Raw genomic sequence first — 24823 nt, 5'->3', positions numbered from 1 at the left:
AAAAAGAAAGACGTCATCTTTGTGCTGTAATTCAAAGTTAACTGCCATTAATACTAACGATCAATCAAGTCGGATATTTACTTACTGTTTTCCAAATACAGCTGTACCTGGTGCTGTGGGGAAGACAGAGGCACTGTAAAGGTGTCTGCAGTGCTGTGGAGGGGGCAGATGATTACTCAAGTGACTGGAGTACAGAATGTGAAGACGGAGTGTGACCAGAGCTGTAGCAGAGTGGAGGAGGGAATGATTAATTCTAGCTGAGGTTCTTGGGCTCAGTGCATTTAAACTGCACCTGGAAGATAAGTAGGATTATGGGAGGGTGAGATGGTGTGGGGTTGGGGAAGGCATTTCAGATCCAGGAATCCAGCCTTTGGGGAAGGCAGGAAGGAAACTTCATGTTCAGGGCGCAGGGTGTATCTCGACGTGACTGAAGCGAAGAATGCAAGAAGGTAAAGAGTAGGGGACCAATGTGCCTGGAAAGGTAAAATCTTGACATTATTAGGGACTTTGACCGATCCCCTGATCCAGCCATGGCCGGAACACTCACAACAGATTAATACTTTATGAGTATTCAACCTTTCTTGGTAATTACTCACAAACCCTATCACCTGCAGCGTCCACTTTTTTCCCCTGGAAATTCTATTTTTAAGTGGTTTCCTTAAAAAATAAAAGTTTCTTTTTTTTCTTTTGGAGAAAAACTTGAACCAAAGTCAGTGTGATCTTAGTACAGTTGGTATTAAGGGAGAAGAACTGGTACATGTTAGGCTCTCTGGGAATATTTATTGATTGAGTAAATGAATGACACTGAACATTTATAGTTCATAAAGTCTTGTAAAACAGTAGTGACTTGGGTGTTCAAAAAACCCTCACGTTTCAGTTACTGTGGATTTGAACTTCTTGATCTTTCTCTGGTGTCGGTCACCTCCACAGGGGAAATTAATATCGAAACTCTTAGAGTCCTTAGGAGGAAAAGTGAAATTGTAACATCAGATTCTAAATGAGTCTGCTTTAAAATTTTATACACATAGGTATTAAACAGAGGGGTACTAAAAGCCTTTTATTTTCAACCTGTGGCTTTCTGTCTGCAAGAAAGACATTCAAAGATAGTGACTTGTGAAACTGGTAACCACAGATAGTATAACTAAATCCTTAAGGTGATATTCACTGACTCCTCCCAAGAGACCCAGGTTACACTGATTTTGCTTTGGCCATCATTCTCTGAACTTGGTTTTACTCTATTACCAGACCCACTGGTCATTAATTGTGGTTAAAATGCATTTGAAATAGGCGACGGTGTGCATAAGCAAAACTGAAACACATTAACATTTATAATTGGGAATATTCTGGTGGCAATACCAGAAATTTGTATGGTGACTTCAGCTGTAATCTTGAATGAATTTGATGATGCTGATAAGAGAATAGCTAGATATGGTCAATGATCTGTAGTCCCATAATATCTATCATATATATAACATACAAAGGAACATAGTTTCATGGATGTGGGTTTTGGAGCCAAACTGCCTACATTCAAATCCCAGCTCTACCACTTACTTGATAGGAAACCTTGGGCAAATCTCATAACCCCTCAGTAGTGTTATCTATAAAATGAGAATTGAGATAGTACTTCATAGGGTTGTTGTGAAGAGTAAATGGATTAATACATGTAAAGCACTCAGAACAGTGTCTTGTACATGGTATACTCATGTGTCTGCTGTAGTACCTGCTAAGTTGAGGTGTTGAGGCTCCTCCCACTTCACCTTTTAGGCCGGGCTTTGTGGGATGGGTCATTGTTATTGAAACAAAGTTGCCACTGCACTTGCATCTTTTCCAGCCTGGGGAAGGATTTGCACCAGTGACCAGAAATGCCTGTCTCAGATCCTATCCCTGGGTCTGCAGGAACTCTGTGCCATGTGATTCACTGCAGATCATGATCCTTGTAATGGAAACAGTTTAAGACAAATACATTCTCAGTCTATGCCCAGCCCCAAGAAGGACAAACACTTGGGTTTGTTTTTTGTTTTGTTTTGTTTTTTAATTAATTTTTATTGGTATAGTTGATTGATAATGTTGTGTTAGTTTCTGCTGTACAGCAAAGTGAATCAGTTATACATATACATCTATCCACTCTTTTTTCGATTCTTTTCCCATATAGGTCATTTACAGAATATTGAGTAGAGTTCCCTGTGCTATACAGTAGGTCCTTATTAGTTATCTATTTTATATATAGTAGTGTGTATATGTCAATCCCAATCTCCCAATTTATCCCTCCCCCCTTCCTCCCTTGGTAACCATAAGTTTGTTTTCTACATCTGTGACTCTATTTCTGTTTTGTAAATAAGTTCATTTGTACCATTGTTTTAGATTCCACATATAAGCAATATTATATATTTGTCTTTCTCTGTCTGACTTACTTGACTCAGTATGACAATCTTTAGGTCCATCCATGTCACTGCAAATGACATTATTTTGTTCTTTTTTATGGCTGAGTAATATTCCATTGTATGTATGTACCATATCTTCTTTATGCATTCCTCCGTCAGTGGACAATACTTGGTTTTGTTATCTGCCTCATTCCTGCTGCAAATCAAACTACTAGGGTGACTCAAAATGTCTGCCCAGGGCCAGGGTTTGTACCTTAATACATTTAAGCAAGAAACACTTGGCATTTGAGTAATCTTCATAAAAGAATATCCCTGAAGATGAACGCCTGCTCTGCCACACCAAGTTCTACAGTTCTTTGGATGTGTGATGCTTTCTCATTTAATTTCCAGTCTAACCTTGTAACAGTTGGTGTAAGCTACAGCACCCTTGCTCTGGCTTCCCTTCTCCATGTCATTTCTAAAGAATTGTGATTTAGTCTTTCCCCATTGGCCACTGGTTATTTTGTCCTCCCCTCTCACTTTCCTGGTGCTTTTCCCACCTTTCAGATTTGACTTTTAGCGCCAGGAGACCTGTTTGTTGTGGGTCCTTTTACTGAAAACTATTTTTAAATTCTTTATTCTGCTGCTCTGCTATCCCAAACACCTTTTTCTTTCTTTTTGGTAAATCCTCGCCGCTAGTTATGTCCTTCCATTACGGCCCAGCTTGAGCTCTGAGGTCAGGGATGCTTTTCAAGTTGATCATGTTCGTCCCTTCAGGCTGAGAACACTTTGCAGAAATGTCTAAGATCCGAGGGACCTTGGCCACGGGAAAAGGTAAACTCCTTGAAGTCAGTGGCCAAGAATAGGGGCAGTACATGCTCTCCCTCTGGGATCCCCAAGATAGAGCCACAGCTTGGTATCATTCCACCTCCCACTGTGGGGAGGGAGGAGAGAATGTGCCTCATCTGTGTAGAAGCCTCTCTGTGACCCTCGTTCTCCCCTTCCTGCCTTCCTCATCTCTCAGACAGAACTGGGGGGGGGGGGGTTTGAGTCAAGGCAGGTCCTCTCTCAGCAGCGTACTTGAATATCAGTAAAGGAGAGGCGGTCAGCCAGGCGGTGAGAAACCTTTGCCCTCGCAGAGGTTCAGCCTCCTCAGTCTGCCCTGGTGGCATCCCTAGGATTTTGGCAGACTTAGGGGTATCATATTTTCACATGCATGAACTGTACTCTACAACTTTTCCTGTGGACTAGGAACCCAAAAGTGTTGACATTGAAAATAAAGTTTTCTCTTTCTAGCTGTTTTCGTCCCCTGTTTTGAAGGGAGATCTATTTTTCATGGCAGTGGCCATGGACTCGTGTTTACCTCTTCATGGAGGGCTCCCATGGAGTAGTGATGGCATTTCTGAAACAGTCTCTGGCATCTCGGGCGGTCTGGATAGGGATAGGTGCTTTCTGGTTAAATATTTTTAATTTGAGAGAATCCTTGTACTCCTGGAAAGTCTTCCTTGGTTACATCTGGGCAGTAGATCTGGTCCTGGAGCAGGCAGTTCTGCGCTTCGTCGTCAAAGCAAGGAGGATGGCTCAGTCTATGACAGGAACTCCTCCAGAGAGGCCCTTTGAATCATGAGGCATTTCTCTCTCTACCCTCCAGCGAGTGTGTGTGGGAACAGCTTGAATTTCACACAGAAGGGACCCCACAGTTGTTTCCACACAGCTGTTTCCTTCACTGGGCCAGAGTGAGTCTCCGTGTCTTGAATATCTTTGAGAAGGATCGTCTGCCACATAACCATCTGTGGGCATAAGTCAGAGGAACGTTCAGAGAGGCTTAAGACTGCAAATGGGGCTTTTATGTCTTAGTTTAGGTGTGCCTTGATGCTGTTCCTTTCCAGCCTGGACATTATGAGAGCGGCTGAAAACATCCAGACATGATTTTTCAGAATTGGGGTGGGGGAGGTGAAAACTCAACCTGCTCAGCCCAGATCTATTGCAACACTTTGCATAATAATTAACGATGTATAAGCTGTTGCCTAATGGGCGGTTTTACTGTGTATGCCCTTCAGTTGTGACTAGCTGGAGTCCTCTGTGATTTAAGCTACTACCTCTCTCCTTTATGTCTTGGCCTTTGGGTAGAGCTGCTGTAGTCATTATTATCTCTCTTTGGTTTCTTTTTTATTTCTTTCTGTAGGTCACTCAATGAAACCTATAGTTCTCGTCAGATACATAGATCTTGGCTTCTTTTCTTAACCTTAACATTCAAAGAGAGAAGAATACTTTCTGTACCTGAAAAATCTCAATATCTCTGAGTGTTAGGCAGTGAGCAGTGGCCAGGGACAAATGATAATGAAAATAATTATCTCTTCTTCTATGCCAGGTACTATTTAAACACTCCACATATATTACTCATTTAATTCTCAATAACCCTCTGAAGTAGTTTCTTTTATTGTCCCCATTTTACAGATGAGAAAATTGAGACACAGAGAGGATAAGTAACTTTTCTAAAGTCACACAGTTAATTAAAGAGTAAAGCTAGAATTACAATGAAAGCCACACCATGTTGCTAAGAGGGAGGTACTGTTATTCCCATGTTTTATTGAGGCCACTGAGGTTCAGGGAATTGTAGAAATTTACCCAGGCTTGTCTTATCTTTAACCCAAGCTCCTGTCCAGTATACTCTACTGCTGTCTTCATTTTAGAATGTTCCCATTTCTACCCTTAGGAGGTCCTGGATTCTGTTTAGTTGTACAAATATTTACTGAAAACCCATAGGTTCTGAGTCTTGTGCCATGTGCTGGGTATACAGAGATAATTTTTTGTTATTTTACGTCCTCGTATGGATGGGTCATATCCTGTTGGCTAATTTCATCAACTTTCCTTTTGGGGGAGCCTAGTGGTACCTTTGGTATCCAGCGCTGTGCTTGTCACATGAAAGCTACTCCTAATACTGAATATCTATTGGTTGGTAAAATGTGACACAAGGAAATCACTGAATAAACAATTATGTTCTACAAATGTGTGTGGTCGGTTCAGTTAATGTTCAACGATGGGTAATGTCCTACATTAGCCTCATTGGTGAACTTAAACACAACTTTCAATAGGATGTCACTTTTGGTTTTATGACTGTCACTTTCCTAATTGAGGTAGTAGACTAAGTAGTGCAGTAGCTCCGGTGTTGAGCTTTTATTGGGTTGGCTTTTGGAAAGCTAACACTGTATTGGAAAAATCATGCAACTAGAAGTCAGGACATGTGGATTATAGTTTTATCTCTCAGAATGATTATAACTGTGTGAGTATTGTCGTGTCTTCTGATGTCTCAATTTTCCCATATGCACGACGAGGAAGATAGACTCAGTGTTGGTTTAGGTCACTTATAAAGTCCTGTAAATCACGGAGAAAATTCATACCATGATGAGTCCTTTGGGCTAATATAGGGTATTAGTTTAGTTTTGACTGTAGATAAATATCTTAATTTTGTTGAGTCTTAGTTTTTTTTACCATTCAAATGGGTTGATCATTCCTGGCCTGCCTAATTTGTAGGACTTTTGTGAGTATTTAGTGAGATTCTGGGTATATAAGTGCTTTGGATAATATAACACTGCATGAACACAAGATATTATTTGTATCGAAAGTTAACAGAAAGGTGTCAGGTTTCTCGCCACTCCTCCCCCCTACCCAAAAAAAAAATCCTGGAGTTTGGTCCTGGTTGGGCTGTTTCCTGTAGTTTATAGAACTCTTTGGAACGCTAAAGGGTCAATAGGGGCTTTGTCCTGCCTTAGGTCAGTTTCCCACGGTTGGGGTAAGGCTGCACACTCTTTCCCCCGACAACGTTATCAAACACACCCGACACTCAAAATGTGGTAATTTGTTAGACAAAAGTGAGGTCTTGAGTTACACTAACCTCCGCTTTGTTCAAAGCACCCCCTCGGAATCTGAGATCTTCTCCATAGGCCAGCAGAAGTGCACGTGTCCCCCAGGTTTACAAATGCCTTAAAAACAGCCTGATAAATCATCCCCCGAGTTTGTGTACCATGTCTAACTTCGTGTCTCGGTGGGGATATTTTTAACTCCTGCTTCTAACTCCTCTCAGTTCCTTTAAGGAAGTGTGATCCGAAAGGGTCAGACATTTGGCATCTACTTGGGGGAAAACTTTGAAAGAGTTCCTGATGCTCCCCCTGGGGTAGGGCTGGCTTTCTCCGAAAGAACTGGCCCTTCAGAGTGTCTTTGCCACATAACGGCTTGTGCGAGGCCCCAGGCACCAGTTGATGCCGTCTCTTCCCCACGACAGATGGTCAAGCCTTCAATTTCAGCTAGTGGTCTGCTGTTGAGAGGGCGGGCAGGAGATTCTGCCAGCGTGCCAAGTGACAGGGCTGCTTAGGGTAATGGGGATCTGGTGTGTGCCCGGCATAGCTTTTGTGCTAACGATGGGCTGGTGACAGGCGCCTCGCCCCGGCTCATCGCTGAGACAGAAGATCCCCTGCTCCCTTGATTCTGTTTCTCTCTGGCAGAGCTAGCGTCCTGTTTGCTGGTCTTTCAAAAGCCATTTTGGCACCAGATGGACCCCCTCATGGGGGCTAGCAGTTGTCTGACTTGAAGATGTCAGAGGGTGTGCTGACAGCTCCTTCTAACACAACCTGAATCTGGCTGTCGAGTCTGGGCTCAAATGGCTTAAACACACACAGGCAGCAAATATTATCAACCCTGGGGAACCGGGAATGGGAGCCGGGTGCCCACTGGATGGAGAAAGGCAGCGACGTCTCCCTCCACAATATTCATGTTGACGGAGTGGAAATAATCGTACTAATAATTAGTCTTATGATTACACTTATTTGTGCAATTGCCATTATTAGTGCAGTTGCTGTCAATGGTACAATTACTATTAATATCAATATTGCACTGCTTCTATTATTATTAAAACTACTATAGCATAATGGTTAAAAGCACAGGCTCTGTGCAAATTTGAGTTGATTCACATTTAATAACCTTTGGGCAACTTATTTAACTTCTCCGAACCTCAGTTTCCTCATCAATAAAATGGGATTAATACTGGAGTTTATTTAGGAGGCTTGAGTTGGGAAAATGCATTTGAAATTCTTAGTGTTCTGAGCACGAAGTAAGCACCTAATACATGAAAGACATGATTATTATTACTGCCACCATCACCATGCTTACTGTGTTCCAGACACTATGCATCATTGCAGTTAATTTTCACACTTGCCTTATATGGTAGGGACTGGTATTATACCCAATTTATAGATAAGGAAAGTGTGGTGCAGAGAAGTTCAGCTATTTATCAAGGTCACACAGCAGTACCTGTCAGAGTTTGGATGGGAATCCCATTCTGGGTATTTCTAAGGGTTGTGGCTTTTCTATCATACCAAGCTGACTCTTACTGTCAACTTAGTGATAATCAACCCTGTCCTGGGGTTTGGGTGGCTTTTAAATATTCCCTTCCAACCAGCTATGCTTGGAAGAAGCAGCCAGTTTTCACATTTCAGGTGTCTTTGGATGTAGGCTTGAACCCCAGCAAGATGGCAGACTCACGGTCCCAACCTCCACCACATTAAACAGAGTCTGACAGCAATGTGTGATCACTAGGACTACCCAGCATTTGCCTCTGAGAGTTCAGAGGAAAGGGACAGTGCAAAGGCACCTAGGATTGTGACCACTCTCTCAAACCCCTTTCCTTTCGCCCAGACTACTACTGAAGTCAGGAGTCAGCACTGGCCAGTTGGGCTAGGGAATGACAGTGTTGCCTTTGAGCTGGATTTCATTTTACACAGTTGGGTTTCAGCAGTGTTCCATGAGTCATTTGTCTTGTTCAAAATGTTGATAAACTTTGGCCTCTGTGAAAAGAACCTGGAAGTAGGGATGAAGGATTGTTCAGAAGCCAGCTTTTACTGATGGGCAGTTGAGTGTTGCATGATGTTGAAAGAGCCATTTCAGGAAGATGTTTACATTTTAAAATGTTATTTTTGGGTTGACAAAGTCATTGTCTCTCTTCAAAGAGTTATTCCCACGCCATACTTCCCTCTTGGCATATTCTAAGAGACCAGGGAGGAGAGAGATTCTGCTGGGATATTTCTCAGTTTGGTTTTCAGAAATTGGCTGAATTTGGTGCATCTTTGTGCTATGCTGTCATTACAGAGGTGTTATTTGGTTGATAGGCTTTGTACTCAGAGCTAAGACCGGACTGAGGCATCCTGGAGTGATAGTTCTTCACAAATTATGTGTATTGAAGTAGGGATTTTACTCCAGTGTAGACTTGAAGTGGAGAAAAGGTGAAGACAAGAAAATTCCTATGGGAATTTAACTAATCAACATTTTAATGCAGTGTAACATTTTGGGGAAATATTTGGGCCTGAAATTCACAGCACTAAAAGTAAAAAGGAATGAAGAACTTTCGGCAGCTTTTAAAATGCTTCTTTCCCCAAACATAGGCAGGTGGAGAGGTTTAATTGTAGGTGGCCAACAGGAATGCCCTAACTGGACACTTTTGATCCTTGCTGCCTTTCTGTGATGAACTTTAACAACTGCCAGCTGAGAAATATAGAAATAACTCATCTAAGTTATCACCCAGACCAGGACACTTTTGAAAGTTAAAGTGGGTACTGTTCATACTTACACTAATACAACTGGTGTAAACTAGAATTATTCTTGGCAAATTTGGACCTTTGGTCACCCTAGCCAGTAAAACCCATAGATCTCACTCTAGAATCAATTCAGAGATCAAGGTGGCAGTGAGGCAGGACGTTCCTCCTTCCATCACAAATAGCTTTTGTCTATAGCATGCACGTAAGGAAAACATATGGGATATGTTCAAGAAGCCAAAGGACTTCAGTCAGTATGTGAATCTTACCTACTTCTCATAAGTACTCCTAATTAGAATATTTTATTTGGAGATGCTAAGATAAAAAGTGTTTACCATCTCCTTACATTCATCTAGCGTGTATCTTGCCGGTTCATCATCTGTGAATTTACGGGGCTTAAATTACATGTTGTTGTTGGAGACTATGACTAATTCTCAGGCAATTATCTTCAATTGGACCCTGCCTTAAATTATGGGGAAGACTTACCCTCTTTATGAGTGAACATACTTCCTTGGGGGCTTAATTCTTTTGTGACATCTGTTGGCAGCACGGAGAGCATTCTCTTCATAAAGAAGGTCCAGCTTGGATGCAAAACAAAGGCTAAAGCTTTAAACAAAATACTGGCTCTAACATCATTCTGAATATTTCAGGAAACGTGCAGAGACTAGAATGCATGACCCAGAAGTGACTTACTACTTTTTTCCCTTCTGTGTCAGGACTGAAATGCTAACCGTGATAATTTGTTTCTTCACAGGTTCTTCTTGAAATTTTTCCTCAAGTGTAACCAAAATTGCCTAAAGAATGCGGGAAACCCACGTGACATGCGGAGATTCCAGGTGGGTCTGTCTTGTCTTTCTTATACCTCAATAATGACATGAGTATCGGGAGAGGGTAAAAAAGTCTTAGGTGGAGAAGAAACAGTATCATTGTTTTCCCAGAGGTGCAGAGCAGGTGAGACTTTGGGTCCCCAGGTCTCTGTACTCTAGAAGTTGTTGTTTTTATTAGAGAAGAATTAGGACTGAGCCACCTGCGTTCACTGGTTGAAGCAATGCTACCCTTTGAGCCTAGTTTGGCTTCCCAAATGGACTCATAAGCTTAAACCACTGCAGGTTAAGTGAAGTACATACAAAATGATGCATCCTTTGCCGAAAGTTCTACAGGTAGAAAACTGGTAAATAGGAGCTTTGTGCTGTTTTGGAATGATGTCACCTTCCTCCTTCCTTTCTCTCTGTTTTCCTTTTCCAATCTTGGAAATTGTTGTCAGTAATTATCTATTAAAAATGGACCCCTGAAGAAGCAGGGCATATCTAGGGCGGTATGGGTGACACTCAGTCTGTTTCAGAAATGTCCTTGTACAGCAACATGTAAATGTTTTCAAGCATCAGTCATATCTGCCACCATTTGAAGCATGAGTGGTATGTCAACTTCATATAACTATACATTTACTAAAGGAAAAAAGATGTGAAAATACATGTGTTAACTTCCAAGACACAGACATGGTGGTTGGGTTTTAGGAAGGGTTGCTAAGTTCTAGATACATGCTTCTCAAGCCCTAAAGTGCTGAGAATCCTCTGGGGATCTTGTTAAAATGCTAATTGAGGTCTGAGATGTGCCTGAAATTCTACCTTTCTAACAAGCTCCCAAGCGATGGCAAAGCCATGGACCACACTTTGAGTAGCAAGGTTCTAGACCCTTGTGTTGCTCTCCGTCTAATTTTATGACTAACTTATTTGCATGGTCAATGTTAGTTTCTCCACCAGAGTAATGATTCATCTATGGATGCCCATGGGGTCTGTCAGTGAAAAATAGCATGGTGTTTAAGGTATGTTCTTAGGTATAGTTAGTCCACTTTAAGTGTAGATTGAAATATATGATCTCTGAGAGGATCTTGACAAATTTTAGCTGCATATTCTCTGATGGGAGAAAGGGAAGGGATGATTCTGGGCACTGATTTTTGGATGTCAAGATCTCTTAGTCTCCAAGATGATTATTTTTATTTTAATTTTTATTATTATTATTTTTAACATCTTTACTGGAGTATAACTGCTTTACAATGGTGTGTTAGCTTCTGCTTTATAACAAAGTGAATCAGTTATATATATACATATATCCCCATATCTCTTCCCTCTTGCGTCTCCCTCCCTCCCACAAGATGATTATTTTTAATAGGTGAGACTCAGTAGTCTCATGAAAGAACAAATTCATTAGAAAGAAGACATTCTCTCCTGAGATTCTGAAGCAGTTCTGGAAATCATTTGGCCTTGCCACCTTTTGTCCTGACAGATAAATGGGGAGAATCCCTAGATTCCTAGTGTCCTGGAAAATGTTTCTCCTGGGGAGCTTCTGACTAAGTGGGTAGACTTGGGTGCTTTCATTCCCACCCAGGACATTTTGCATTGAGTTGGAGTCAGCTTTGCTGGTGAAACATGTGATGCTATTAAGTATGTGTTGCTAAGTGCCTTGGAACATGAGGTTAGGTTTCAGTATAAACTGTGTTGTCACTTACCTTGGCCTTGAAATGGGCCATAGATCTCCTTTGACCAAACTTAGATTAAGAACAAGGCATATCCAGGCACGAACCAATTGATGTGTAATAAACGTGTCTAGTAGACATGTGTGATGCCTTATGAATACTGGGATCAACTTTGCTGTGCTTCTCAGGGCAGAAGAGTTAGAGATGGACTTTGGTGACACCAGGAATCTAAAAGAGTATGTGTGTAAGACTTCTGGGGCCTTGTGTGTTTTTCCTCACAGGACCTGCCAGTGAAATGTCTGAAAGCTTTGAAGTATAGGAATGTAGCTCTTGGATGAGATGAGAACCAACTCAGTCTATTATTTTTGAGAGTATCTAGAAAGCTTTATTTTTACAGACAAAATAGTTATTCTTTGTTTAGCATAAGGGCTATTGAGTCAAGGAGGCATGAGTTAGATTTCTGCAAAACCTCAATTTCCTCAACTGTAAAATGGAGTAAAAATGATGATTCTGCTGATTTCACAAAAGACAGTATTTTGTAAGCATAACTAATTTACACATGATCAAATATAAATGTAAGCTTTTGGAGAGAATATTTGCTATAAACTAAAGCTGGGTCATTAGTTCAGTATCAGGTTTCTCAGCCTGGGCACAAATGACATTTTAGACTGAATAATCCTTTGTTTGGAGGTGGGGGTGGATTTGTCCTGTTTATCATAGGATGTTTAGTAGATGTCACTGGCCTCTACCCACTAGATACCAGTAGAGAGACCATCCCCCCACTGCAGTCATGACAGACCACAATGTCTCCAGACATTGACAAATGTCCCCTTGTGGGGGTGGGAGTGCAGAATTGCCCCTGGTTGGGAATCACTGGTTTAGTCCTATACCTGATGACCTCTGACTCTCCCTGGAAATATCCAGCAACTTAAACTCAATGAGCCCTAAACTCCATTGTCAGCCTCGTTTTTTTTGTGCGTAAGCCTCCACCGCAAGCTGGCTTCTCTTCCTGTGTTCCCTTCCTGGGTTCATTCCTAACTGCCTTAAGTGCTGGAGAGATGACTGTTTACATTTGTGTCTGCATTCAGGGTGTTCCGTAGACATATGTATAACTATATGTGTCCGTGTGTGTACCTTGATGTATGACCATGGACATTGTCCGTAATGATGATGATGAAGCTAACATTTATTGGGTACTCACTATGTGAGAGGTATTGTGCTAAGTATTTTACATGAGTTATCATATTTATCTTCACAATATATGCAAATAGGGTTTAGGAATGTGCAAATAGGGATTATTCCCATTTTACAGATGAGGAAACTGAAGTCTAGAGAAGTTAAGCAATTTGCCCAAAGTCACCCATCTACTAAGTAGTGAAGCAGTGATTCAACCCAGTCAGTCTGACTCAGATGTTCTCTAGTGTCATGGGACAGTAAATAACTTGTCCAGAGCCTGTAGGCAATACTTAGTGAAGCAGTAAAGAGGTTTCTCGACATCTGAGAGCCCCAGTGGCTACCCGTGAATATGTGTTAGAATCCTGGGAAAGCTGAGGAGCATTTTCAAAAGGGGTATTTGCTGTGAATAGAACCTAAGGATACCGTCTGCATGAAGGACACTGGGATGCCAGCAAAGCTCATCAAGCAGTGCGCAGAGTTGTGTGGAAGGGGAAGAACTTGAGCACTGTTTCTGATCAGAGCCACAGTGTTGGTCAGTGTTTATTCGTATGAACTTTAGAGAAAGAAGCTATTGCTCTGAAAACTGCCTGCACTTCACCTAATCAATGGAGGTTTTAGCCAGTTCTCCAGGGCAAGAAAGACCCCTCACCAAATGAAGCCTGAGTCCGGTGGCCCCTGACAGCTCAGAGAACTCTGTTCGGAAATCACACTGAAGTTCCCAACTGTTAGGACTAAACCAAGAAGGGGAGGATTAGTCTTCCCTGCAGCTACCCTGGCTGACAGAGGTGTGTCCTAGAAACATTGGTGGAACTTTTCCTATGAATAGGCGTTGATTGCCATCATTTTTCTCACAGTACGCTAATTGGGAAGCTGGTTTCAAATATTTTGATGTCACTGTTGCCCTGGGCAGGGGCTGGGGGGAGTGAGAGAGTGTCATTTTGGCAGGAGAAAACTCCTTTCTACTCTTTTCATCTCGATGTGACTTTTCCCCGTTATACTGAAAACCCGAGGCCTGGAGACATCTGAGTGAGAAGGCACTCTTCTGCCTATTCAGTGGGCTCCCCCCACCTGTCGTGGGTGCCGCTTTTTCTCTCACCCCGTTTTGTATGCTCACCAGGCCAGCCTGATCTTCATGCAGCCATGCCAGAACATGTCTCCTCTGAACAGCAATCACGGGCCTGTGTAGGTGACTGAGGAGGACATAAGAAAGGTTGTTGATCTCTTGACATGTAAAGACATTCTGTCAAGCAAACTCAGACTCACAGCGACTGAGCTTCTGGTGTGTAAACAGAGACTGCTTAATTACACAGGTCATGTCAATTAGTGTGACCTTAGCGTTTTCAAGAAATTAATCACTTTCTGTAGAGCTCGGCTGTGTTCATACTTTAAGGCCGTATGGAATAAACCTTGTAGAGAATCTGGTACAATCTTTTTTCTTTTTTTTTTTTTTTTTTATAATGGATGTTTTCTTTTGAAATCCCCAGGCTGTGGTTAGGGTAACAAACTTGCTTAAATACAACAGTGGATACAGGCTTCATTCAGTTCTGGCGGGTGTGGGGACATGGGGAGGAAGAGAGAAGGAGGAAAAGCTGTGAATGAAGACAGCTCATGACAGGGAGAATTTCACTGTGACTAAATGAGCCCATTTCTTCATCTTGACACTAAAAACATGCTAATGTCAAAGGACTGTGTTAAAGCCATGTCACAGGTCTGGTTTTTAACTGACAGGAGCTAGACAATTCAAGGTTAAGATTTAAATCCTTATCAATAGCTTTCCTTGTTGGGGCTGGCAGAGTGGGGTGTTGAGGGGAGGAACAAGAATTGGGTACAAGCTGTCATCACAGTAGATACCATAATACCTGGAGACTGGGAAGTAAATTTCCAGGTTCATCTTATCTCTTTAACAAAGTTTTCCATAGGATGTAAATCTCTCTCTGTGTATAAATGTTAGCTCTGTAGCTACATGTGAACATAAATGTAAGATATCTTTGTTCCTGCCTGCATGCCTGCACTCAGTAGTATTTATTGACATGGGAGGTGGTGAGTGTACCATGATGAACAAAAAAGACTGAGTGTTTGCCCTAATGAAACTTATATTCTAGTCAGGGTCTATTAGTTAGGTTAACACTAGCTGCTGTAAAAAATAGACCAAAGAATATATAATGGCTCGTGTACAAGAGAAGGTTATTTCTTGCTAACGTAATGGTACAAGGCAGGTATTCCTGGTTGGTGAGCAGATCTTATACATGAAGTAGTTTGGGGACCTGTGTCTCCACCATTCCCTAGAATCTCGTTGTCTCCATCCATCCAGTTGAAGGGTAAAGAGTGCATGCAGGGGGTACGTGGACTTCTTAAACCCTGGTCTTCGAAGTGATCCTCGTCAAATCTGCCCACGTTCTACTGGCTAGAAGTCTGTCACACGGCCATGTGTAACCACAGAGAAACCTGAGAGTGTCTAGTTGTACCACCCAAGAAGAAGAGAAAATGGATATATAAGGAATGATTACCATCAGCTGCTATGCTGTGTACAAATAATTACACATCATTAAAATTTTTAATTATTGCTATAAAGGAAGTGAAACAGGATATTATGAGAGAGAATACCAGTGTGGGATCAGGGATGGGAACCTACTTTAAAGCAGGTGCCCAGGGAAAACTTCTGAGGAGAGGGGACTTTTAAGCTCAGAGGTAATGGATAAGAATCACTCATCCTGAGGAGAGCCAAAAGAATTTTCTGAGCAGAGAGAACAGCAAGATCCCAATTCATGTTTATCTCACGTTTATCTGAGGAGATGAACAATCTTCTTTCACTTACGAGTCATTTGGAGTGAGGGGGTAGGAAATAGGAGAAATGACTAGGTTATTCTTCCCAAATTCTCACCAAAAATGTCTGGTCTTTCAAAAATGATGACATGGTAAATGACATTAAAAGGCAACTCTCTGCCCCCCTTTTTTGGGTGAATTCTATAAATTTTGGGGAATCCTCGTTACTTATTCAGAAGCCTGCAGTGTATGATTAAAGGATTCTTAAAATATATGCCCAACCCCTGCAGTTTCGGTCTGCTTTTAAAGGCGCTTAAATAAAGAAGGAAATATTCTTATCCCTTTTATTTCTCTCCCACTCTCCCCCACCCCCTGTCTTATATTGTTTTGACAAACAGCACATCTTGCAATTAAATTCTTTACCAACAGAATGCTAGGGGCCCGAGCTGCCATCACTCTCTTCCTACAGAATAATTTCAAGATGCACCATGCTGATTAATTATACTGAAAGCAGCTCTAATGATAGTTTCAGAATACAGGATTAATTCACATAACATGGTAAATACAAATGGTGGATTTTCAACCTGATGTAGTAAACCATTACAGCTTACTGGGCAAATATGTATCTTGGCATGAGCCTTATGCTGGGCCTTGGCAGAAAATATGCATCACTGAAAAGGAATCCTTATGAACAGGATTTGATGAGTGGTAGCTCTTCACTAGGAGGAAATAAATTCCTACATTAAGTACAGTTGCTATTGAAAAAAATGTAAAATACATTAAACGATAGATGTAAAAGTGTTTGGTTTGATCAGTGTTGCCAATGGATATTGGTTCTGAGGATGTCTATACTTACTGAGACTTACCAACAGAAGGTATTCTTATATTCTTCCACTTTTTAGGTTGTAACTTATAGAGCTCTTATTATGTGTGAGACCCTGTACTAAGTGTTTTACATGTATAATTTTATTTATTTTTCTACCCTTTTCCCCTTGTTTACTTTCCTCCAAACGGGTACATTGGCTGCCTTTCTCTTCCATCATTTCTCTTCCCCAAATATACTAAACTCATTCCTGCCTCAGGATTTTTGCACTTGCTATTCCATCCCCCTGGAAATTCTCCCACCATATCATTGAATGGCTGGATACTTCTTATTACTCAGATTTCAGCTAACATGTCACCTCCTTAGAGAGGCCTTCCTAATCATCCACTCAAAAGTAGCTCCCACCTAGGCGTCAGCCCCCTCTCCTCATTTTATTTTCTTCTTGGAACTTTTCACATTCCAAAATTTGCTTTCATTGCTTATTTATTTATTGTCTGAAAACGCTTTTTGATTCCCAATGGGAACTAAGCTCTTGATGGGCGAATACTTTGTCTTGTTCATTGCTGCTTCTCCAGTACATAGAATAATGCCTGACACTTATTCCTATGATTAAATGACTTATCTAAGGTTACAGACTAGTAAATGATGGAGTCGGGGTTCAAACTCAGCACTGTCTGACCCTGGAAACTGAGCTGATGACTAATATGCTACTTTCTTTCTCCCAGTTTCCATACCTGTGTGCCATGGTCCCATCGGCAGAGAGCACGTATGGCAGTTCTGTATGTTTGGGCTTACTGCTACTTAAAATGGCCAATGGGAACACATAAATGGAGAGCACCAGTTAAATGCCAATGACACCATCAAGAGTCATCAAAAGTATCCTGATCCACAGAGAGAGAAACTAGGTTCAGATCAATGATGAGCTTTTTACGTCTACAGTGTGTCACAGTTCAGGAGACAGAAGCTGAGTCTAGTTTCCAATAGTCCAAATTAGTCTAGCACAAGAATCTGAGGATTTAGAAGTGTCTGTTCTTGTCTTACTGTTAAAAGAAGAGCGATTTTTGCCTTGAGCCTTAAAGGGCGGATTTAATTCAGCTACTCGCTCCCTCACTCCTGCAGTTCCACTCTGTTACATCCTGTAGGTTCATGCGTCCTCCATAATTTTTAATGAGTTATTTGGGCTCTTTCAACCAGATAGAAACTAACAATCAGGCTGGTTTCAGAGAATATCTCGTTTCATATCAGTCAAGGATATTTTAAAGGACAGAGTTAATGAAGACCCAACTGCAGCAGACCTTTTTTATGTAAATAATACCTAAAGTGTGGTCAGCCAGATAGACGCAGCGAAGTGTACTGGAAGAGACCAGAGGCAGGGGAGAGAGGGCCTAAGCCAGGAGCTTGTCTTGAGAGGCCAGAAGCTGTTGTGGGGGAGAGAAGTGGGCCTGGAGTCTAAAGTTTCCCTTCAGGTTTGCCTCTGCTCTTAATTTGTCTTATGGCCTTGAGGATGTTTTTAAGTCTCTTGGACCTCAGTTTTCCAAGCTGTAAAAGGAGGCATTGGACAAATTTGCAGTATCATAACTACTAAGGACTCCTTTTGTGATTTTTATCCTACAAACGTCTTGTGGTGACATATTTTTCAATGTAATTGCATTTATTGAGTAAGAATCACAATCTCTATTTTAAAATTAGTCAAAGCCATGTGAAACTGCCAATTTAGAGCTTCTCATGTGCATGAGATAACCGTGTTTCCACATAGAACTTTTATAATCCCATATCAATAAAGGAAGGTTACTGAATGTTTTGGTATGCATCCTTACTATGGATGAATTTAGGATGCCCTCTCTGAAATGTTTTCCCCAGTACAACATTTGAAAACTTGTCGTTGGAAGCCACTAGATTGGCTGATCTCTTGGGTCCCTTGTGACTTGTTGGAGGAGACTATAAAGAGTAGTTCAATAGACAGGTTGGATGTAGAATGTGGGCTGTGTGAAGTAGAGGGTAGAATTTTGATCAGTAGACTTTATTTTGTAGAGCAGTTTTAGGTTTACAGAAAAATGAGGGGAAAGTACAGAGAGTTCACAAATACTCCCTTAATACCCCCTCCCCAGTTTCCCTTATTATTAACACCTTGCATTAGTGTGATACATGTATTACAATTGATGTGTCAATGTTGATACACAATATTGTTAATTGTTAATTAACATCCATAGTTTACACTAGGACTCACTGTGATGTACATTCTTTGGGTTTATACAAACTCATGATGTTATGTATCTACCATTACAGTATCATATAGAATGGTTTCATTCCCCACCCACCCCCCAAATCCTCTGTGCTCTACCTATTCATCCCTCCCTCCCTCTTCCCAAACTCCAGGCAACCACTGATCTTTTTACTATCTCCATAGTTTTCCCTTTTCCAAAATGTCATATGGTTGGAATCATACAGTATATAGTCTTTACAGGTTGGCTATTTTCATTTAGCAATTTGCATTTAAGGTTCCTTCATGTCTTTTTGTTCCTTGATAGCTCATTCCTTTTTTTTAAATGTTATTATTTTTTATACATTTTTATTGGAGTATAATTGATTTACAATGTTGTGTTAGTTTCTGCTGTACAACAAAGTGAATCAGCTATATGTATACACATATCCCCATATCCCCTCCCTCTTGAGCCTGCCTCCCACCCTCCCTATCCCACCCCTCTATGTCATCACAAAATACCAAGCTGATCTCCCTGTGCTGTGTGGCTGCTTCCCACTAGCTATCTATTTTACATTTGGTAGTATGTTTATGTCAGTGCTACACTCTTACTATATCCCCGCCTCCCCTTCCTACCCCGTGTCCTCAAGTCCATTCTCTATGTCTGCATCTTTATTCCTGGCCTGCCACTGGGTCCGTAAGTACCATTTTTCTAGATTCCACATGTATGCGTTAATATACGGTATTTGTTTTCCTCTTTCTGACTTACTTCACTCTGTATGACAGACTCTAGGTCCATCCACCTCACTACAAATAACTCAGTTTTGTTCCTTTTTATGACTGAGTAATATTCCATTATATATATATGTGCCATATCTTCTTTATCCATTCATCTGTTGACAGACATTTAGGTTGCTTCCACATCCTGGCTACTGTAAATAGTGCTGCGATGAACACTGTGGTACATGTATCTTTTTGAATTATGGTTTTCTCAGGGTATATGCCCAGTAGTGGATTTGCTGGGTCATATGGTAATTCTATTTTCAGTTTTTTAAGGAATCTGAATACTGTTCTCCATAGTGGTTGTATCAATTTACATTTCCACCAACAGTGCAAAAGCATTCCCTTTTCTCCACACCGTCTCCAGCATTTATTGTTTCTAGAATTTTGATGATGGCCATTCTGAGTGGTGTGAGGTGATACCTCATTGTAGTTTTGATTTGCATTTCTCTAATGATTAGTAATGTTGAGCATCTTTTCATGTGTTTGTCGGCAATCTGTATGTCTTCTTTGGAGAAGTGTCTATTTAGGTCTAATGCCCATTTTTGGATTGGGTTGTTTGTTTTTTTGATATTGAGCTGCATGAGCTGCTTATATATTTTGGAGATTAATCCTTTGTCAGTTGCTTCGTTTGCAAATATTTTCTCCCATTCCATAAATTGTCTTTTTGTCTTGTTTATGGTTTCCTTTGCTGTGCATAAGCTTTGAAGTTTCATTAGGTCCCATTTGTTTATTTTTGTTTTTATTTCCATTTCTCTAGGAGGTGGGTCAAAAAAGGATGTTGCTGTGATTTATGTCATAGAGTGTTCTGCCTATGTTTTCCTCTAAGAGTTTTATCGTGTTTGGCCTTACATTTAGGTCTCTAATCCATTTTGAGTTTATTTTTGTGTATGGTGTTCGGAAGTGTTCTAATTTCATTCTTTTACATGTAGCTGTCCAGTTTTCCCAGCACCACTTATTGAAGAGGCTGTCTTTTCTCCATTGTATATTCTTGCCTCCTTTGTCAAAGATAAGGTGACCATATGTGTGTGGGTTTATCTCTGGGCTTTCTATCCTGTTGCATTGATCTATATTTCTGTTTATGTGCCAGTACCATACTGTCTTGACTACTGTAGCTTTGTAGTATAGTCTGAAGTCAGGGAGCCTGATTCCTCCAGCTCCATTTTTCTTTCTCAAAGTTGCTTTGGCTATTCGGGGTCTTTTGTGTTTCCATACAAATTGTAAAATTTTTTGCTCTAGTTCTGTGCAAAATGCCATTGGTAATTTGATAGGGATTGCATTGAGTGTGTAGATTGCTTTGGGTAGTATAAGCTCATTTCCTTTTTTTTTGCTGCATCATCCTCCATTCTATGGATTACCAGTTTGTTTATCCGTTTACCTACTGAAGGACATTCTGGTTGCCGATGCCTTTTATTTAGTTGAATTTTTTTTATGGATATAATTGTAGATTCACATGCAGTTGTTCAAAATTATGCAGAGGGATCCTGTGTATCCTTTACTCAGACTACCCTTATAGTAATATTTTACAAAACTATTGAGCAATATTACATTGTACTATACAGTCTTCATACAGGATATAAACATTGATACAATCCATCCATATTATTCACATGTCGCTAGTTTTACTTGTACTCATCTGTGTGTGTATGCTTTTAGTGCTATAAAATTTTATCATGTGTAGGTCTGTGTATCTATCACCACAGTCAAGATATTGGACATTTCTGTCCACACAAGGATCCCTCCTGTTGTCCTTCTATAGTAGCCCCATCCACCTTCCCTCTGTCCCTAATCCCTGGCAACCACTAATTTGTTCTTCATTTCTAAACTTTTGCTATTTCAAGAATAAATAAATAGAATCATGCAGTGTACTAGTTTGCTATGATTGCTGTGACAAAATACCACAGACCAGGTGGCTTAAAAACAGGAATGTATTTTCTCAAAGTTCTAGAGGCTGGAAGTCCCAGCTCAAGGTGTCAGCAGGTTTGGTTTCCTCTGAGGCCTCTCCTTGGCTTGCAGATGGCCACCTTCTCACTGTGTCCTCACATGGTCTTTCCTCTTTGCATGAACACCTTGTGTGCCCAAATTTCCTCTTCTTATAAGGACACCAATCAGATTAGATTAAGTCCCACCCAAACAGCCTCATTTTAACTTAATTACCCCTTCAAAGGCCCTATCTCCAAATACAGTCACATCCTGAGGTTCTGGGGTTAGGACTTCAACATATGAATTTTGTGGGAGACAAAATTCAGCCCATAATATGCAGTATGTAGCCTTTTGGTATTGGCTTTTTCACTTGACATAATTCTCGGGAGATTCATCCAGATGTATCAATAGCTTGTTCCTTTTTATTGCCGAGTATTATTCCATGGAATGTTGCTTAATGCCTTTTTATTTCATGTACTTCTGGCCAATGCATTTCATGCCTCATTATTAAGGGCTTTGAATTAATGCAAACATAGAATAAGCTAAACCCCGAGGTAAGGAAGCCATGTAATAGACCAACTTTAGCACTAATTTCCTTACACTGAATTATCATATATTAGCATTGAAAACCAAGATTTATAATTTTTAAATCATTATTCAAAATTAAGTTGCTAAAGTGGTTATATTTTAGAGAGACGTACTGCGTACCAAAATGTTCTAAATTTAAACAGTGAAAATATTTTTATGATTTAATTTTCTCCCGGTGCTGTATTTGTTCTAGAAATATTTAAAGATACAGATTTCAACTGTTTTTGTTGCTTCTGTCCTAACCCCTTCTTCCACATGAGCTGCTACTTTTGTTAATGTGATCTGCCACTCATGACTGAATTTAACTGCTTGTGTCTTTTTGAAAATCTGCTCATGCTTCATGAATCTGAGATAATATAGTTGGGACATACAAGGTCTCTGGCTTGATAGGAAGGGAAGAGGGACAACCTAAGGAATGATAGCAAGGAAATAATTACCAATAAGAAAACTCTCAGAGAACCCCTCATTCAAATGAAGTATTAGGGAAACTAGACCGCATTGATAAGATGCAGAAAATTTATGGACTGTTTTCAAAGCTGTAAGGTTTTATTTCATTTCAAGCCTAGAATGTAAAAGGCCAATAGGAAGATGGTTTATAGGAAGCAAAATTACATAAACCATTGAAACTTGCAGTTCACAAGAGGTCTAAATTATATAATTATATATCATGAGCATGAAGGTCTTTAAATTTGTAAGATTTCAGTGTTAAACTGATAAAGCAGTGAATGTAGAAGAAATAATTTCTGTAGCCTTGTATTTAAAATAACAGTTTATAGGCTCTTGAACTTTTTGACGAGATCACCAACAAAGCAACAACTATGCTACCACTGCTAACATTTGCTCTATAAGAACTGGGAACCATGCTAACCACTTTAAATAATATAAGCCTCACAGTAACCTTATGAGTTAGGTACTATTATCATTTCCATTTGAGAGTCAGGGACACTGGTGCTTAGAGAGGTTAAGTTACCTGACCAAAGACACATCAGCTAGGAAAGATTGAAAGTCAAAAGTCATAAATTTTGTGTTGAATTCTTTCTAATTCTAAATAGATGGGGGTAGAGAGTAAAAATAATAACCTCCAGGGAATTTAGATCCAGGATATAACAGAGCAAATTTCTGAACCACTGATATGAGCCAAGAAGTCAGAAACTTCATTGTAAAATCTCCAAAGTCTGTGGGTACCTGTGGACTTCCCTTCGCCCTTTTTATCCCCTCACCTGGAGGGTTGGATGCAAACAGAAGATACCATGGAACACACTGGGTATTCATCAGCACATCTCTGGATTGCTAAACTAAAAAGCCATGCCCCTCCCCCAAACAGAAATTTACTTCCAAAAACTACAGGGATAAAAATATATACGTATACAACCCTAAACATGTCCACCTGGCTTAATACTTATTTCAGGAGAAATAAATTGGGCATCCTCATGAATAAGTTGGAACAATTTATTTCAAAACCATTCTATAGCAGCACTGTCCAGTAGAATATTCTGCAATGTTCTATAACTGCCGTCTATTATAGTAGCCTCCAGCCACATGTGGTTACTGACCACTTGAAATGTGGCTATGGAAACTTGGGAAAAATGGAATTTTAAATTTTACTTAATTTAAATTTAAACAGCCACATGTGTGACTACTGTATTAGTACAATTCTAGAGAGTAAAGTTTTAATTATAACAGATACCATAAAATTCTAAATATACCTGTTCCTCATCTTACCCTGGGTCAGGGGAGTAAGGAAGGAGGTTGAAAGGGAAGGGGTGGTCGAGTCCAAGTGTAAAATCATTTTCCATGTTTATCTGTCTCAAATTCAAGCTGGGTTTTGTTGACACAATTTGGGAAGGTGGAAGATTTGGCAGGTCCATCTGTCCCCTTGCCTGCATGAATGTGTCAGCACCTCATTAATCTTGTGTTTAAACTGTAAAGGCCCTTTTCCCTCCCACTATAGGCTTATTTTTAAAGGACTTTTCAGTGCTCCCTTTGCATCTCACCATTAGATTTTTTTTTTTTTTATTTACAAGTTGCTCTATGGAATAATTGCAGCATTTATTTTACTTAACTATATCCTGATCATTTCCAAATTGGAATGAGAGAAATTATTTCGCGTTAGGGAAGTTAAAATGTGTTGTGTTATGAGTTTTTGAGGAACATATTAGGTGTTTATTTTCTAGAAATTAAAGGCATGAGGGTTCTCTGTATCATCTTTCTCCAATTGTAACTGGTCTTTCAATGAAATGATCTTACTGCACATGTGGTCTTGGTGATCCTTCTCTTACCAAGAGAATAAAAACATATAGGGTGTAGTTTGTTTTTTTTTTTTCCTTAACCGTTTCGATATTTTTGTTCAATGTAGGAATTAGATGACAGTGTCTTTAAATGATACTGAATAGTTTAAGCCTGCAGCACTCAGTCTTACAGGTGCATGGTGGATTGTCATCGCCTTTTTTTTTTCTTAAGACAGACATCTAGAATAACCACTTTCTGTATTTCCTGACACTGCAAACAGACACCGTTTGTCATTCCTTTTATAGTTTCTTCAGCTAACGACTCCAGTGACCACTCAATTGTGGTCTTGCAGTAAATCAAAATTTCTCTGAAAGACCCAGCTCCGTTATATAATTGTAAATGTCCCACGGAGTCATCTCCTGAACTAAAAAGAAAAGTGAGTTTCCGTTGCTTTAAATAATATGGACTCTGCCACCACTCACAGTACTTTTTGAAAATAAAAGAATAGAGAACTTTCTTCTCCTCTCCCTCCTCCTCCTCCTCCTCCTTCTTCTTTTAAATTAACCTACAATTGACGAGACATACGCAGAAACTTCAGGCTGTCACATCTGGTTGATCAATCATGAAGAAAGAGAAAAACCACTTTGCAAACTGCTGCTTCAAACTTACTGCATCCTTCCATGAATGACTCGCCCTGGCTGGAATTTTGGGTTTCACAATGACTAAAGAGAATACCCTGAGTCCCTGAATGGACTCTCTTAATTGTTTACTTTGCATTTTAACAAAATAGAGATAAAAAATAAAATCAGGGGAGGGTCCAAGTCCTGCTGGGGGGGTCAAGGTGAGGACCCTGAGGGAGGGTGGAGGGGATCCCACGGAAGCCCTCCCCCCAGTCATCCCTGGGAGACCCCGCGGCAGGATGAC

The 24823-nt window shown here is 40.4% G+C and overlaps 1 protein-coding gene across 7 annotated transcripts in view; it reads left to right on the top strand.

Annotated features, from left to right (window-relative positions):
• Positions 1–24823, top strand: part of EBF1 (EBF transcription factor 1) — a 393446-nt gene that overhangs the window by 241462 nt on the left and 127161 nt on the right. For all 7 annotated transcript variants that reach the window (XM_059917603.1, XM_059917602.1, XM_059917601.1 and 4 more), the window contains exon 7: positions 9699–9780. In XM_059917603.1, the coding sequence (XP_059773586.1) occupies positions 9699–9780 (82 nt within the window). The remainder of the gene's footprint in view (positions 1–9698; positions 9781–24823) is intronic.

Source organism: Balaenoptera ricei, chromosome 3 (assembly GCF_028023285.1).
Source record: "Balaenoptera ricei isolate mBalRic1 chromosome 3, mBalRic1.hap2, whole genome shotgun sequence".
Taxonomy (NCBI): Eukaryota; Metazoa; Chordata; class Mammalia; order Artiodactyla; family Balaenopteridae; genus Balaenoptera; species Balaenoptera ricei.
Note: the sequence above shows the minus strand (reverse complement) of the source record. Positions and strands in the feature narration are given on the sequence as shown.